At 32.4% G+C, this 15004-nt stretch overlaps 1 protein-coding gene across 5 annotated transcripts in view; it reads right to left on the bottom strand.

Moving 5' to 3' along the window:
• Positions 1-15004, bottom strand: part of ATRNL1 (attractin like 1) — a 757637-nt gene that overhangs the window by 486382 nt on the left and 256251 nt on the right. For all 5 annotated transcript variants that reach the window (XM_042960329.1, XM_042960330.1, XM_042960331.1 and 2 more), the window contains exon 21: positions 14522-14574. In XM_042960329.1, coding sequence (XP_042816263.1) covers positions 14522-14574 — 53 coding nt within the window. The remainder of the gene's footprint in view (positions 1-14521; positions 14575-15004) is intronic.

The following is a 15004-nucleotide window of genomic DNA, read 5'->3' as shown; positions in this document are numbered from 1 at the left end:
AGAAAGCTTCTGAGGACATCACATATGTGAGGTGATGAAAAGCAAATATTGAGTATTTGTTTTAGTTTTTCAACAAAAGCTGCATGAACTATTGTATTTTCTGAGAAGATAATAACCAGTGGAAAAATCATCAAAATGTATATTAGAAAATCTATATAATCTGAGATGCAGGAAGGCAGACATCAGGTTCACAAATGAAAGTGATCTTGACTTGTGTATATCGATGATACTGTTCATACAAATTTCAGCTCAGAATAATTATTATATAAATGTTGAATTGTTTCAGAAATTTTTAATTTGGATATTCTGAGAAAGAAACTGAAGCGTTATTATTTGCTTTCTCATCAATTCATACTGTGTTTCACTTTTAATGGAGCATTCTCCACAGTATCTGAGGAGATGTGAACTGCAATCAGCCATTCACCGACTGGGTTATGTTATGTAGGTTAACTAACCTTAGTGAAATATGATGCTTCAATGGGTATATAAAACTGCCTATCTTATAGGATTATTCTATGGGTTAAACATAAATATGCTAGTGTGTATTTGGCTTAGAAAAGACCATCTCATAAAATGAAGGCATTCAATCAATGTTATTTCTATTTCCTTATTCACCATATTGGCTCTGAATGAATTCTAAAAACTTCCAAAATATCAAACAGATTCTCATATGTATATTTATATATAACTACATATTTATTCATAAATATATGTTCATGATCTTATATATTTGGTTCTATGTAGTTTCACTGTAAGCATCTTTGCCACAATCATATTTGTTGCGTAATTGGCCATAATGCAGATTTGCCATAAAAGATAAAAAAAAAAATAACAGGTGACAGTTTGGTTTGACAGTCTTTTTTTTTTTTTTTTTTTGGTTTTCTCACCTGGTGACAGTTTCGTTTCATTTCTCCATTGATTCAGTGCTCCCATTTTAAATCTTAGCCCTCATAATGGTCTATACATTGAGCCTGCGATTTCCACAGGACTTGGGAAAACTATCAACGGATATGTGACAAGACGGCGAGAACAAGTAACAGTGTAGAACACTTTCACAGCACAATATAAAGCCCAGTTACCAATGTGCATCCCAGTATTTAGAAACTGATATCTCTCTTAATGAAGGAAAAATTTTAGCAAAAAGAGAAAAGATGTGATACTAAATGAGGAAACAAGTCAACAAGCAAAAAAAAAAAGTATGAAAAGCATGAACAAAAGACTTTGAAAACAAGTACTTAAGGACAACCAGCAAAATAAAATCTGTTATTTATACAGTATTGCCATGAATCTGCATACATTTTAAATGTGTTCAAATATTTTATGTTTCACAATAATTTTTAATTTTCTTAAAAATTTTCATGTTTCATTATGCCCTTTTTAATTAATGTCCCTCTTGGTTTTTTTTGTGATTTTACCTTTTATAACAAAATTGACTTACAGCCAATTAGTTATATGGTGAAAATGTTTGCAGCAAAGATGCTTATGATGGAAATATTGGACACATATATTTAGCCACCCTGAGGGTTTGATAAAAGGATGCACCTAGACTTTGACAAAAATATCAAGGATCCAAATATGAGTTTTTAAAATGTTTATTTATTTATTTTGAGAGTATGTGAGTGGAGGAGGGGTTGAGAGAGAGAGAGAGAGAGAATCCAAGCAAGCTCCACACACAGCCCAGAGCCCGACACGGGGCTCGATCTCATGACCATGAGATCATGACCTAAACCGAAATCAAGAGTTGGACTCAACCGACTAAGCCACCCAGGCGCCTCGAACATCCAAATACATTTTAAACAGTATCGTTTGTATAAATACCTGTATTTGCCAACTTTGACAACTATTTAGTAAATGATAAAATTTGTGTGAATATAAGTTCAAATATATTCACAGTCTCAGTGGTTCATACTTTACATGTAGCACCAGAAACGGGCCTCAGAAAACGAGCTAAAATGGCTTCTTTCATGTGCTATTGCCCTCATCAAGCTGACACATTGCAAGCAGACTGATTATCTTAAAATTAAAATTTAATATTTTAGTCTCCTCCTAACACCCTGCAATGGCTCCCATTTTTCTTACAATAAAGGTCCAAATCCTCTCATGTTCTATATAGCACCACATAATTTAGATCCTGCCAATCTCACATACTTCATCTCCTGCCTCTCTTCACCTAGTTCGGTGTGTTTCTCACAGGCCATGTTCTTTCCAACCACAACCTTTGTGCTTGCTGCCCCACTGATTCTACATCCCCCACCTCCCAACCCCACATTCGCACATCCACACCACCCTTCTATGCAGTCATCTTCACATCAAAGCTCCATCATGCTCTTGCCTGACCCAGTCCTATTCCCTGTCCCACAAATTAGGTCAGGTTCTCTTGTAATATATTTCTGAAGCCTCTACAATTCTCATTCAGAGTTCTTATGACAATCACATATCTAGGCAATTGTATAACAGATATAAGACCTATTTTCCCTACAGCTTTATAAGCATCAATGGAGCAGAACCCATTTTGTTCACCATAATATCCCCAGAGTCCACCAAAGTACTCAATAAATATATGTTCAATTAATAAACAAAACTGAGTCAATTCCAATAATGAACTCTCTCACCAAGCTATAACAGTGTAACTCTTCAGTAAATAAATTAAGGAGAAAAAAAAAATGTCACTCTTGTGAATAATGAAATAATGAAATAATAATAAATTGTTCTCTACAAGAAAAACATTCAATAAATACTAGTTTTTCTTTGCTTGCTGAACAGTATTATCCATGCTTAAAATTATTAAGATTTTCTATTGAGCTTGGAACATTTAGAATAATTCCAAAGGTAAAATCTGAAAGTTGAACATTTGCTAGATATGAGAGAAAAAAACACAGATACTTTGTTGTTACTCACAGTCTGAAAATGACTGATTCTGTGGCCCTGAATATACACTTAAACTCATTAGGTCTTATTTTTTTCATTAATGAAAAAAAGAAGATTGATGATGATTACCAATGCTTATACATCACTGATTCTAATGTAGGGGCCTTCATATAATGTGGCGCGACTTCTTCAGAAGCCAACTTTCTTTGCTTCATAGTATCTTTAAGCAGCTGAACTATTATTCATTACTCTGTAATGACATATGGGAATCTGCGTAGATTTTATTTGAGGCAAATGTTCCATAGACTATGAGAAAAAACAAATCTTGAGACTCATTTTTATTCAAACGAATGCCTGATGCTTAAAGTTAATATAGATTTGTACTACTTTATGTAAATACATTTAAAAATTAATGTAAATTAGGGACACCTGGGGGGCTCGGTTGGTTAAAGCGTCTGACTCTTGACTTCAGCTCACGTCATGATCTCACAGCTGGTGGGATTGAGCAGCACAGAGCCTGCTTGGGATTCTCTCTCTCCCTCTTCCCCTCCTGGCTCACTGGAGCTGTGCACATGCTTTATCTCTCTCTCTCAAAGTAAATAAATAAACTTAAAAACTAAAAAAGTCAATAAATAAATGTAAAGCCACTTTTACTTGATTACCTATAATATCTCCGAACATTTTTGGTCAAATAAAAATAGTTGCCTATATAGCCACAATATATGCATATTCACTTATGTGTTGATAATTTATATATGTTCTATCATTATGTATTTAGTTAAAGCCTGCCTAAAAGATACAGAGTTTCATAAGTATGGGTTCCAACAAGAGAAGGTCCTAAGCCCACACACTTACATTCTATTGAATAAAGAAAACCTATGTTTACATAAACAATTAACAAGAGAGATAATTTCATACTGTGTGTTAGGATGAGGGCAAAAATGGTTTTGTGAGTCCATCTTAGGTAGGAGTGGAATAGTGGCTAAAGTATCTGAGGCAGAAAAATGGTAAATGCAAAAGCCATGATCTAAGGTTTAGGATGATCTAAAGTTTAGGATAATTAAAAACAAACAGATTGAGCCATTAAGAACTTTTATAAAAATAACATTACTGCCATAAAAACTGCCCAATGTTCAGGAATCTAATCCTGGACTCTACTTTGTTCACCGATTCCTATGCCAATATGGGAACCAGTACTGTTAAAGTTATATTATGTCTGGAACGATCAAGTGGGCATTTCTCACTATTTTTCTTTTTCATAATTTCACTGTGTATTCTAAAAGTGTATTATTTAAAATAAAATTAAGGTAATTAATTTTAATGTATATCCTTCAAAAAACTGAACTGAATAAAATTCTAATTGGAAATTCATAATTAACCAAAATCAATTTGGTTAAATACGATATTTTCAAATGAATACTTCTTATTTAAAAAGACAGTATAGATTTTTAAATGTTTAGATCCTCTTTTTATTTCCTTCAATAGATTGTTCTATTTTATTCATATAAAAACATGTGAGATAATTTTATTACTAATTTTCGTTACTCTAGTTTTATTACCTGTGATCAAGAGTATGGACTATAGACCCAGAATGCTGGATGGAAACTGGCTTTGTCATTTCCTGGCTCTGTGATTTTATAAAAATAAACTCTCTCTACCTCTGTTCCCTCAAACAAAAAAATGTTGATAACTAGCATACCCTTCTCATTTGAAGATTAAAAAAGCTAATAAATATAAAAAGCTTACACTAGCCTGGTACAGTAAATGCTTAATAAATGTTAACTGGTGATATCATTATTTTAAAGTCAGGTGGTTGTTTTCAGGTGGTTGGACAAAAACTGTTTTATTTAATAAATAATGCTAAATAATGAGGTAGATATCAATGAGAAAAAAGTTGTTTGCCATAATATTATATACATTATAAGCTTTTATGTACAATCATTCTCATGACATGATGTATTTAGAAAGGCATGCAGTGCCTTCATTTGCCCATTCAGCATCTTTATAAATAAGGAGCTATTAACCCTTGCTTAAGGCAGACAGAGCCCCACACCGGGTTATGTGGCTTAGTAAGAAAGATAAGTACAGGATACCAGCGCCCACTCTCTCTTGTAGCTAGGAACCTTTGCAGAGGGCACAGGCTGCACAACTCCCCTTGGGAGCGCTGGTGGCAGCTTTTCAGGCATTTTTATTGATTCCTTAAACTTTATTTCTACAGTGAGTCTGTATTAGTTACATGACTAGAAAATTTAACAGTTTCATTACAAAAGATTTGCCAAATACATTTTTCATCTCTCTTCTAGATTAATTGAATAGAAAAATTTTCTCATCAGCTATTTTTAACTTTTTCATAATTGTGCTATACTGCCCTTCATTTTAAAATATGTTAAAATATTAAATAATTCTGAAATAAACATCTAAAAATTACTGGGATATAAGCTTAAAGAAATTTAACAGAAACACTGATGAATCACAGAATAAAGGTTAAAATCCAACCATGTGGTTAATTTATGTTTTCTCTGATAATCCTCAATCCATCATGTCTTCAGTCTGTGAAATGAAAGACTTTAGATTCTCTGTGTTTATCTAGGTCACTTCCCTATTTGCAGATGGACCATCTAGATCCTACTGAAATAGCTGTTTGATGTATTGATCTATTGATCAATGGCTAAAAAGTTATAGAAAACACTAACAAAATACATTATATTTAATTTAAAATGGGAAAATTCCTTTATTCCCATTTTAGAACAAAACACAAAATAATCATGTTAAGTATAAGGTTAATTCAAGATTTAATTTCATTGTTTATATGACATAGCATTTTAGAAAATTAAATTGAGATTGATACTCATAATTTAAAGCTATACTAACATTTATTAGAGTTATCTCTCATATATCAAACAAAGAAAAAATTCAAATCCTTAAATAATATGCTTATAACTAATCTTTCAGTACAAACCATAAACACTAATAAACACTAAATATATCAATAATAACCTACAGAGTTTACAGTGGTATAAATGGATACATATTTAATTATTTTAGTAATATAAACTAACATGAGATGTGATGAGTGGCAGAAGCAAGCACTGAATGTGACAGTAATTAAATTCCTTACTCCTTTTAAAAGAGAGAATGTATTATTATGATCACAAAATTGTATCCTGAACTCTAAAGAGCAACAGAATTCAAAATAAAACAGTAATTTTTCAAAAATTAAAAGGTGAAATAAGCCAAAATATTTTTCGTTTTAAACTGAACTTTAAAAAAAAAAAAAAAACAACTAAGGTCTTCCTCCTTAGTAGAGAGGCAAATATCCACACCTGTCACATGGGAGACCGGGGTTGAGCACCTGAGTGGCTCAGTCGATTAAGTGTCCAACTCTACATTTCCCACTCGGGTCATGATCTCATGGTCGTGATATCCAGCCACGTGTGGAGCTCCCCTCTGGGCATGGAGCCTGCTTGGGATTCTCTCAGTCCCTCTCTCTTTACCTCTCCCTTACTTACATATATGCGCACCTGCTCTCTCTTGCTCTCTCTCTCTCTCTCTCTCTCTCAAAAATAAAGTGTTAAAAAAAAAAAAAGACTACTAAGAGCAGGGGCACCCAGGTGGCTCAGTCAGTTGAGCATCCTACTCTTGATTTCAGCTCAGGTCAAGATCTCATGGGGAGATCGAGCCCCAGTGATGGGCATTGCGCAGAAAGCGCAGAGCCTGCTTCGGATTCTCTCTCTCCACCTCTGTCTGCCCCACTCCTGTTCATATTCTCTCTCTCTCTCTCTCTCTCTCTCTCTCTCTCTCTGTCAAAAATAAATAAACTTTAAATAAATAAATAAACAAACAAACAAACCTACTAAGACTGTCTAAAGGATACAACTGCTGGTATATTACTTTCAATTAAGTTAACACCACATTGCACTCAATTGCTTTAAGCCACAGTGTGGGCCTGCATTTTAAATTTCACTCTGATCTTTAAAATCAGTATAGTTTCCATTAACACTATTACAAGAACTACTGACCTTTTCTTTAAACACCATTTCTTTCAAATGTTATTAAGCTTTAAGGGTCTTCTAACAAGTGACAAGGCTGCCATCTAGTGCTTTATGACTATTCCTTTCACATTTTTAAGAAAGTTAGAATCCTACATAATCGAAAGATGAGCTATCCAATACTTGGTGACCACTATTCACATGTGGCTATTGAGTAATTGAAATGTGACTGATTTGAATTGAGACTGCAATAATTATAGAATTCAAATTGTATTTCAGACGTAGTTTGAAAAAAACACTAAAGACAAAAACCTCATTGATGATTTTTATACTGGTACATGTTAAACTGACATCTCAGATATGTTGAGTTAAATAAAGTAGACTATTAAAATTCATTTTACCTGGGGGTGCCTCAGTGACTCTGTTGGTTAAGCGTCCTACTCTTGATTTCGCTCAGGTCATAGTCTCATGGATGGTGAGAGTGAGCCCCGAGTGGGGCTCTGAACTGACAGCACAGAGCCTGCTTGGGATTCTCTCTCTCCCCTCTCTCTCTGCTCGTCCAACACACGCATCCTCTCTCTCAAAATGAATAAACTTAAAAAAATTAATTTCACCTGTTTCCTTTAACTTTTTTAATGTAGCTACTAGAAAATTTAAGGGGCTCCTGGGTGGCTCAGTCAATTAAGAGACCGACTTCAGCTCAGGTCATGATCTTCCAGTTAGTGGGTTTGAGCTCCACATCGGCCTCTCTTTAGTCAGCACAGAGCCCTCTTTGGATCTTCTGTCTCCCTCTCTCCCTGCCCCTCCCCTGCCTTGCACACACACACTCTCTCTCTCTCAAAATAAATAAGCATTAAATTTTTTAAAATTACATATATGGCTCATATTATATTTATATTGGATAGCATTGATCTAGAAGAAAAATTATCTTAGTCATAAAAAACAATTTGAGCATCAGTAAGGTTAATAATTGAAAATGGATTTAAACATATTAAATATGTATGAGTCCATAAGTTTATCATGAAGAGAAACCTCGTCATGTTTGAGAGATACTGAATAATTCTTTACTTTGAAAACTGGTAAGTAAAAACAACTAATATTACATTTATCATGCATTTCCTATATGAACTGTATCAATGAGTAACCATATAACTGATGAGAGGAAATTTATTTTTAGAGAAGTTTTCTAATCAAGAAATAAAGAAGGTATTGAAATATCACTTTTGCAACACCTAATCAATTACAATCTAAACACTGATCATCAGTGTCTGCTAAGAACTACGTGGGAAATAATGTTAATAAGGAACAATAACAATTAGAGGCACCTGGGTGGCTCAATCAGTTGAATGGCTGACTTCAGCTCAGGTCATGATCTCAGAGTTCATGAGTTCGGGTCCCGTGTCAGGCTCTGTACTGACAGCTTGGAGCCTGGAGCCTGCTTTGTATTCTGTGTCTTCCTCTCTCTTTGCCCCCCCTCCCGGCTCTCTTTCTCTCTCTCTCTCAAATAAATAAATAAACATTAAGAACTTTTTAAAGAAACAATAACAATTAAAAAGTATATAAAAAAGAAATTACTAAATGACAAGACCCCAAAATTTTCTTTGAATTCAGCCAACCTTTAAAGTTCACTTAATATTTAACTATTTCTGTTTTAAAAGGGGTCATCAATCTACTCAAATTCATTTTTAAAAGCTATTACCATAATTACATAATACGAAAATGGAAAATAAAAACTAAAAACTTACAGTCAAACATCATTTCATTAGAAAAAAAAGTACAATGATAGTCTATATTCATTTATACTGAAAATAATCCTAAATAGAACATGAACAACTAATATTTAGCAGTGTTCCAAAAAACAATATTCCATGCCTATGTTTGGTTTATCCCAGAATTAAAAGATATTTAACATTAGGAAATTTACTAATACAACTTCACACATAATAAGGTAAAGGAAAAAGTCATTCATAATAAAATCTTATAGAACACTAATGTGGATAACTTTTTTAACTTGCTAAAGGAAATGTTCCATAAATTATTTCAAACTCTCTACTTGATGGTCCTGCCTACTACCATCACTTTGACTCAGCACTTAGAGATCACAAGTGTCCCAGTAAGGGGTTAAAAAAACTTTAAAGATATAAGTATTATCAGCGGAGCTTTCTTTTGCTTACATTTTCATAGTAAATGTTTTTCCACCCCTTCACATTCAATTTTTATGTGTCTTTAGGTCTGAATTAAGTCTCTTGTAAGCAACATAAAGATGGGCCTTTCTTTTTTATCCATTTAGTCACCCTATGTCTTGACTGGAGCATTTAAGTCCATTTCCATTTAAAGTAATTATTAATAAGTATGTACTTATTGCCAATTTGTTACTTGTTTTATGATTGTTTTTGTCTTCTTCTCTGTTCACCTCTTGTCTTACTCTCTTCCCTATGGTTTAAAGTTTTCTTTAGTGTTATGCTTGGATTCCTTTCCCTTTACTTTCTGTGTATCTATTATAGGTTTTGACTTGTGGTTACCATTAAGTTCACATGTAACATCTTATGCATACAGCAGTCTATATTAAGTTGATGGTTGCTTAAGTTTGAACCTATTCTAAAAACACTAAATTTTTACTACCCTCCCACATTTTATGTATATGGCATCATAATTTACATCTTTTTCTTTCGTGAATCCCTTGACTGGTTTTTGTAAATATAATTGATTTTTCAGTTCCTGTGCTTTAATATCCATATTGGTTTCATAAGTGATTGATCTACTACATTTATTATAGGTTTATATTTACCTGTAAATTTTTTTCTTTCATAATCTTACTCTAGATTATGACCTTTTCCTTCCACTTGAAGAATATCCTTTAATATTTCTTGTAAGGATGGTTTAGAGGGGATGAACTCCTTTAGCTTTTCTTAGAGAAACTCTTACTTGTTTTTGTTTGTTTTGTTTGTTTTTTGTTTTTGTTTAGAAAAATTTCTTTCTACTCTGAATGACAGCTTTGATAGATAGAGCATTCTTGGTTGCAGCTTTTTTCCTTTCAACATTTAGACTATACCATGCTACTCCCTCTGGCCTGCAAAGTTTCTGCTGAAAAACCAGCTGATAGCCTTATGGGGTTTCCCCTGTATGTAGCTGTTCTTTCTTGATTTTTTTAAATCTTTTTGTCACTTAATCATTATGCATTTTACTTTGGACCTCTGTGGGTTAATTTTGGGGGTAAGACTATTTATGTTGAACAAAATAGACTTTAAACAAATACTAACAAGAGAGAAAGAAGGACACTACATACTCATAGAGAGAACAATCCAAAAAGAGGATATACCAATTGTAAATATCTACACACCCAACATGGGAGCACTTAAATACCTAAAGCAAATATTAACAGAAATAAAGGAAGAAATTAATAGTAATACAATAATAGTGGGGGGGGGGATTTTAACACCCTACTCACACCAATGGATGGGTCATCAAGACAGAAAATCAGTAACAGTGGCTTTGAATGATTGATTGAACCATAAAGTCCTAATAGATAAATTCAGAACACTCCATCCAAAAAAAACAAAAACAAAAACAAAAAGAATACACATTGTTTTCAAGTGTACATGGAATATTATCCAGAATAGATCACATATTAGACCACAAAACAAGTGTCAATAAATCAAAAAATATTGAAATCACATCATGCATCTTTCCAAACACAAGGGTATGAGACTAGAAATTAATCACAAGAAAAAATCTGGATAGAAAAGAAATACATGGAGGCTAAACAACATCCAACTAAACAATGAATGGATCAACCAAGAAGTCAAATAGGAAATAAAAAATACAAAGAGACAAATAAAAATGAAAATACAATGATCCAAAACCTTGGGATACAGCAAAAGCTGTTCTAAGAGGGAAGTTTATAGTAATACAGGCTAACTTCAAGAAAAAAAAAATCTCAAATAAGCAACCTAACTTTGCTAGAAAAAGAACAAACAAAACTAAACCAGAAGGAAGGAAATGAAATGATTAGAGCAGAAATAAATTTAAAAAGGCTAAACAACAGAAAATATCAATGAAAAATCAGGAGCTGGTTCTTTGAAAAGGTAAACAAAATTAATAAACCTTTAGCAGACTCATCAAGGCACATAAATAAAATCAGAAAAGAGAAAGAGGAGAAATAACAACCAATACCACAGAAATACAAAGGATTATAACAGAATATTATGAAAAATTATAGCCAATAAATTGGACAACCTGGAAGAAATACATTCCTAGAAACATATAACCTTCCAAAACTGAATCAAGAAGAAATAGAAAATTTGAATAGAGTGATTACTAGCAAAGAAATTGAGTCAGTAATCAAAAAACTCTGAAGAAATCTTGATAGAGGGAATAAAACTGTCTTTATTTGCATATAATATAATTAACTGCATTAAAAACCAAACAAATCTGTAAACAATAAGAACTAATGAGTTCATTAAAGTTTATGAATATTAGATTAGTGTATTAAAATGAATTTAATGTTTATATATCAAATATAAGTAGACAATGTAATTTTATTTAAGTTTATTTATTTATTTTGAGAAAGGGAGAGAGAGAGAGAGAATGGGAGGGGCAGAGAGGGAATCCAAGCAGGCTCTGTACTGTCAGTGCAGAGCCCAGTGCTGGGCTCAAACTCATGAAAAGCAAGATCATGACCTGAGCCAAAATCAAGAGTTGGACACTTAACTGTCTGAGCCACCCAGATGTCCTGAAAATGTAATTTTAAGATACTATTTAAATGGCAACAAAATTATTAGGAAATTTAGTATTTTACACATCTAACAAAACATGTTCAAGACAAGGACACAGGAAATTGAGCTCAACATTATCAGCCATAAGAGAAATACAAATTAAAGACACAAGATACTACTACATATACTCTACAATAGCTATAATCAAAAAAACAGTATTAAGTGTTGAGGATATGGAATCACTGAAGCATTTATAAATTTTGGGAAGTTAAAATTATATAGCCATACTGTAAAATCATTTGGCAGTTACTTAAAAAGTCAAACATAAGTTTATCACATGACCCAGCAATTTCACTTATAGGAATCTACCCAAGGATAATAAACTTACATATCTACACAAAGACTGTGTGAATGATATCAATATTTTTCATAACAATCAAAGGCTAGACACAATCCCAATGCCCATCTACTAATAAACAACAAAAAAAAATGGTATATCTACATGTTGTAGCATTTATTCCTTTTATAAACTAAAACTGCTATATTAAAGTAAAATACAAGGGGCGACTGAGTGGCTCAGTCGGTTAAGCATCCAACTTCAGCTCAGGTCATGATCTCGCAGTTTGTGGGTTCGAGCACCACATCAGGCTCTGTGTTGACAGCTCAGAGCCTGGAGCCTGCTTCGGATTCTATGTCTCCCTCTCTCTCTCTGCCCCTCCCCTGCTCATGCTCTGTCTCTCTTTCTCTCAAAAAGTAAATAATAAAATATTAAAAATATATATATTTTTAAGTAAAATACAAATACCTTGTGATCATCTCAATTGATGCAGAAAAAATATATGACATAAACAAAACACCCATTCCTAACAATAGTCCTCAGCAGAGCAGGACTAGAAGAGAACTTCCTCTAGCTGATAAAGGCATCTAGGAAAAACCTCCATCATACTTAATAGTGAAAGACTGCATCTTTTCTCTCTGAAATCAACAACACAACTAGAATATTCCCATGCTCATCACATCTTGTCACATGGTACCAGACATAATAATCAATGCAATAATGCAAAAAATAAAAAAAAAATTTAAAAATAATTAATTAATTAAAGGTAGCCAGAAAGAAAAAGAAGAAATCAAATTCTATTAATTGCAAAGCACATTACAGTCTGCATCAAAAATATAATGGAATCTACCAAAAAGGCTCTAGAACTAACAGGGAAGTTTAGCAAAGCTGAAGGATAAAAATCACCACAAAAATCAATTGTAGTTGTATACATCAGACACAATTAAAAATCACATTTTAAAAAAACAATATTTACAGCAGCATTAAAAGTATAAAATATGTAGGGATAAATCTGACAAAAACCATGACAGATCTGCACAGTGAAAAATAAAAATATTGCTGAGAATAAATTAAAAAATAATTAAGTTTAAAAAAGAGATACACTAGGTTCATGTGTCAGAAGACTCACTATAGTTAAGAATGGATTCTCCCCAAACTGATCTATAAGCCAAACACAATCTCAATCCAAATTCTAGTATGTATTTTGGCAAAATTTACCAAGCAGATTCTAAAATTCACATGTAACCACAAAAGAAATGGAGTCAAGTCTGAAATAGGTTTGAAATAGAAGGATGAAGTCAGAAAATAAATGATACATAATTTCAAGACTTATTACGAAACTACAGTAGTTGTAACAGTACTATTTTGGCACAAAAGCAGGCAAATTAATTAACAGAACACAATAGAGATCCCAGAAATAGTCTTTAAAGTCTTATCCACATATATGGGCAACTGATTTTAAACAAAAGTTTAAACCAAAACAAAACTGCAAAAGCAATTAATTGGTTAAAATAAAGTCTTTAAAGAAACAGTGCTAGAACATTTAGATATCCACATGAAGAAAAAAAAATCCATCTCTTGATATATATACAATTATTAACTCAAAATAGACTGTATCTTAAGTAGAAAACATAAAAATACAAAACTTCTAGAAGAAAAAGGAGAAAATCTTTGTGATCTTAGGTCAAGCTAAGATTTCTCAAAAGAACAAACTGATAAATTGAAGTTTATCATAATTAAAAATCCTCTTCAAAAAAAAATAAAAACTTCTCTTCAAAAAAAAAAACACTTCTAATAGAGTGAAAAAACAAGGCACAAACTAAAAAAATAATTTGTAAATCATATATCAAATAAAATATTTGCATCTGGAATACATAAAGTACTCTTAAAACTCAATGATATAACAATCCGATTTTTAAAAGAGGACAACAGATTTAAACACACTTCACCAAATAAAATATACATATGGCAAATAATCATATGAACAAATGCTTAATATCATCACTCATTAAAGAAATGTAAATAAAATGAGAATTAGATACTCCTGCACACCTGTTGGAACGACTAAAACTAAAAAGACTAACTATATGAAAGATTTGAAGAACTGAAATGAAATTCTTACACTGCTGGTGGAAATGCAAAAAGGTACAATCATTTGAAAAACTCTTTGCTTGCTACTTAACAAGTTAAACATACATCCGCCATGTAATCACTACCCAGTGATAGTATATCATTTAGTAAATAATCAGCACAGCTTTTTAGTGATGACCAAAAACGCCCCCTAAAAAAATCTATCACAAAATTCTATTTGTTCAAAATTTAATCAAATTGAAAAGATTACATTAAATCCAGCTGAGTTTACTCAAGTCCTATGTTTGTTTCCATTTTCAGAATAAGATCTATTGCTATGTTACTCTTCAAAAGTAGAAAAAAATGCACCAAACACAAAGGCAAAAAGACTGCCTTTCCTAGGAGTTGTACTATATTTAAGAAACAGAAATGGTAACATATTAATGACAACATCGGAACGCAAGGTGAATTTTGTTATCTGCAAAATCATCTAAAACTAATTTTATAAATTATTTAAAAATGAAAAAAATACAGATACTTACAATAACATGTGCCTCTAAGTGGATTACCAACATAGCGATTTTCAGAATCACACCTGTAGGGACAATAAACTCATTTACTACTGATCCACAAAATTCAAAAGCTCCGTATCTTTCTTCCAGCAAGAAAGTAATTAAACTCCACATTAAAACATCTTTAAAAACTATTACATTAATCGAAGTTTTAACAACAAATCTTCACAGTAAATAACGTAGAAAGCCAATATTTGAGCATGAGTCAAGAAAAGAAACAGTGAAGACAAATAAATACCCATGCAAGATGAGAAAAGGGAATGTCACACAAGGCAGATGGGTTAAGACTAGAGTTTGGGGATATGTAATCTTCCTTAATAATGAGAAGAAACTGAAAGTCTTGATAAAGATATGGTGACAATTTTAGGTAAAGGAAGAAAATTGTGGAAATTCATAAATCTACACCACTTTCTTACTTTTGGTATTCTTGGAAATTAATATAGTTTCCCCCAA

Source organism: Panthera tigris, chromosome D2 (genome assembly GCF_018350195.1).
Source record: "Panthera tigris isolate Pti1 chromosome D2, P.tigris_Pti1_mat1.1, whole genome shotgun sequence".
Lineage (NCBI taxonomy): Eukaryota > Metazoa > Chordata > Mammalia > Carnivora > Felidae > Panthera > Panthera tigris.
Note: the sequence above shows the minus strand (reverse complement) of the source record. Positions and strands in the feature narration are given on the sequence as shown.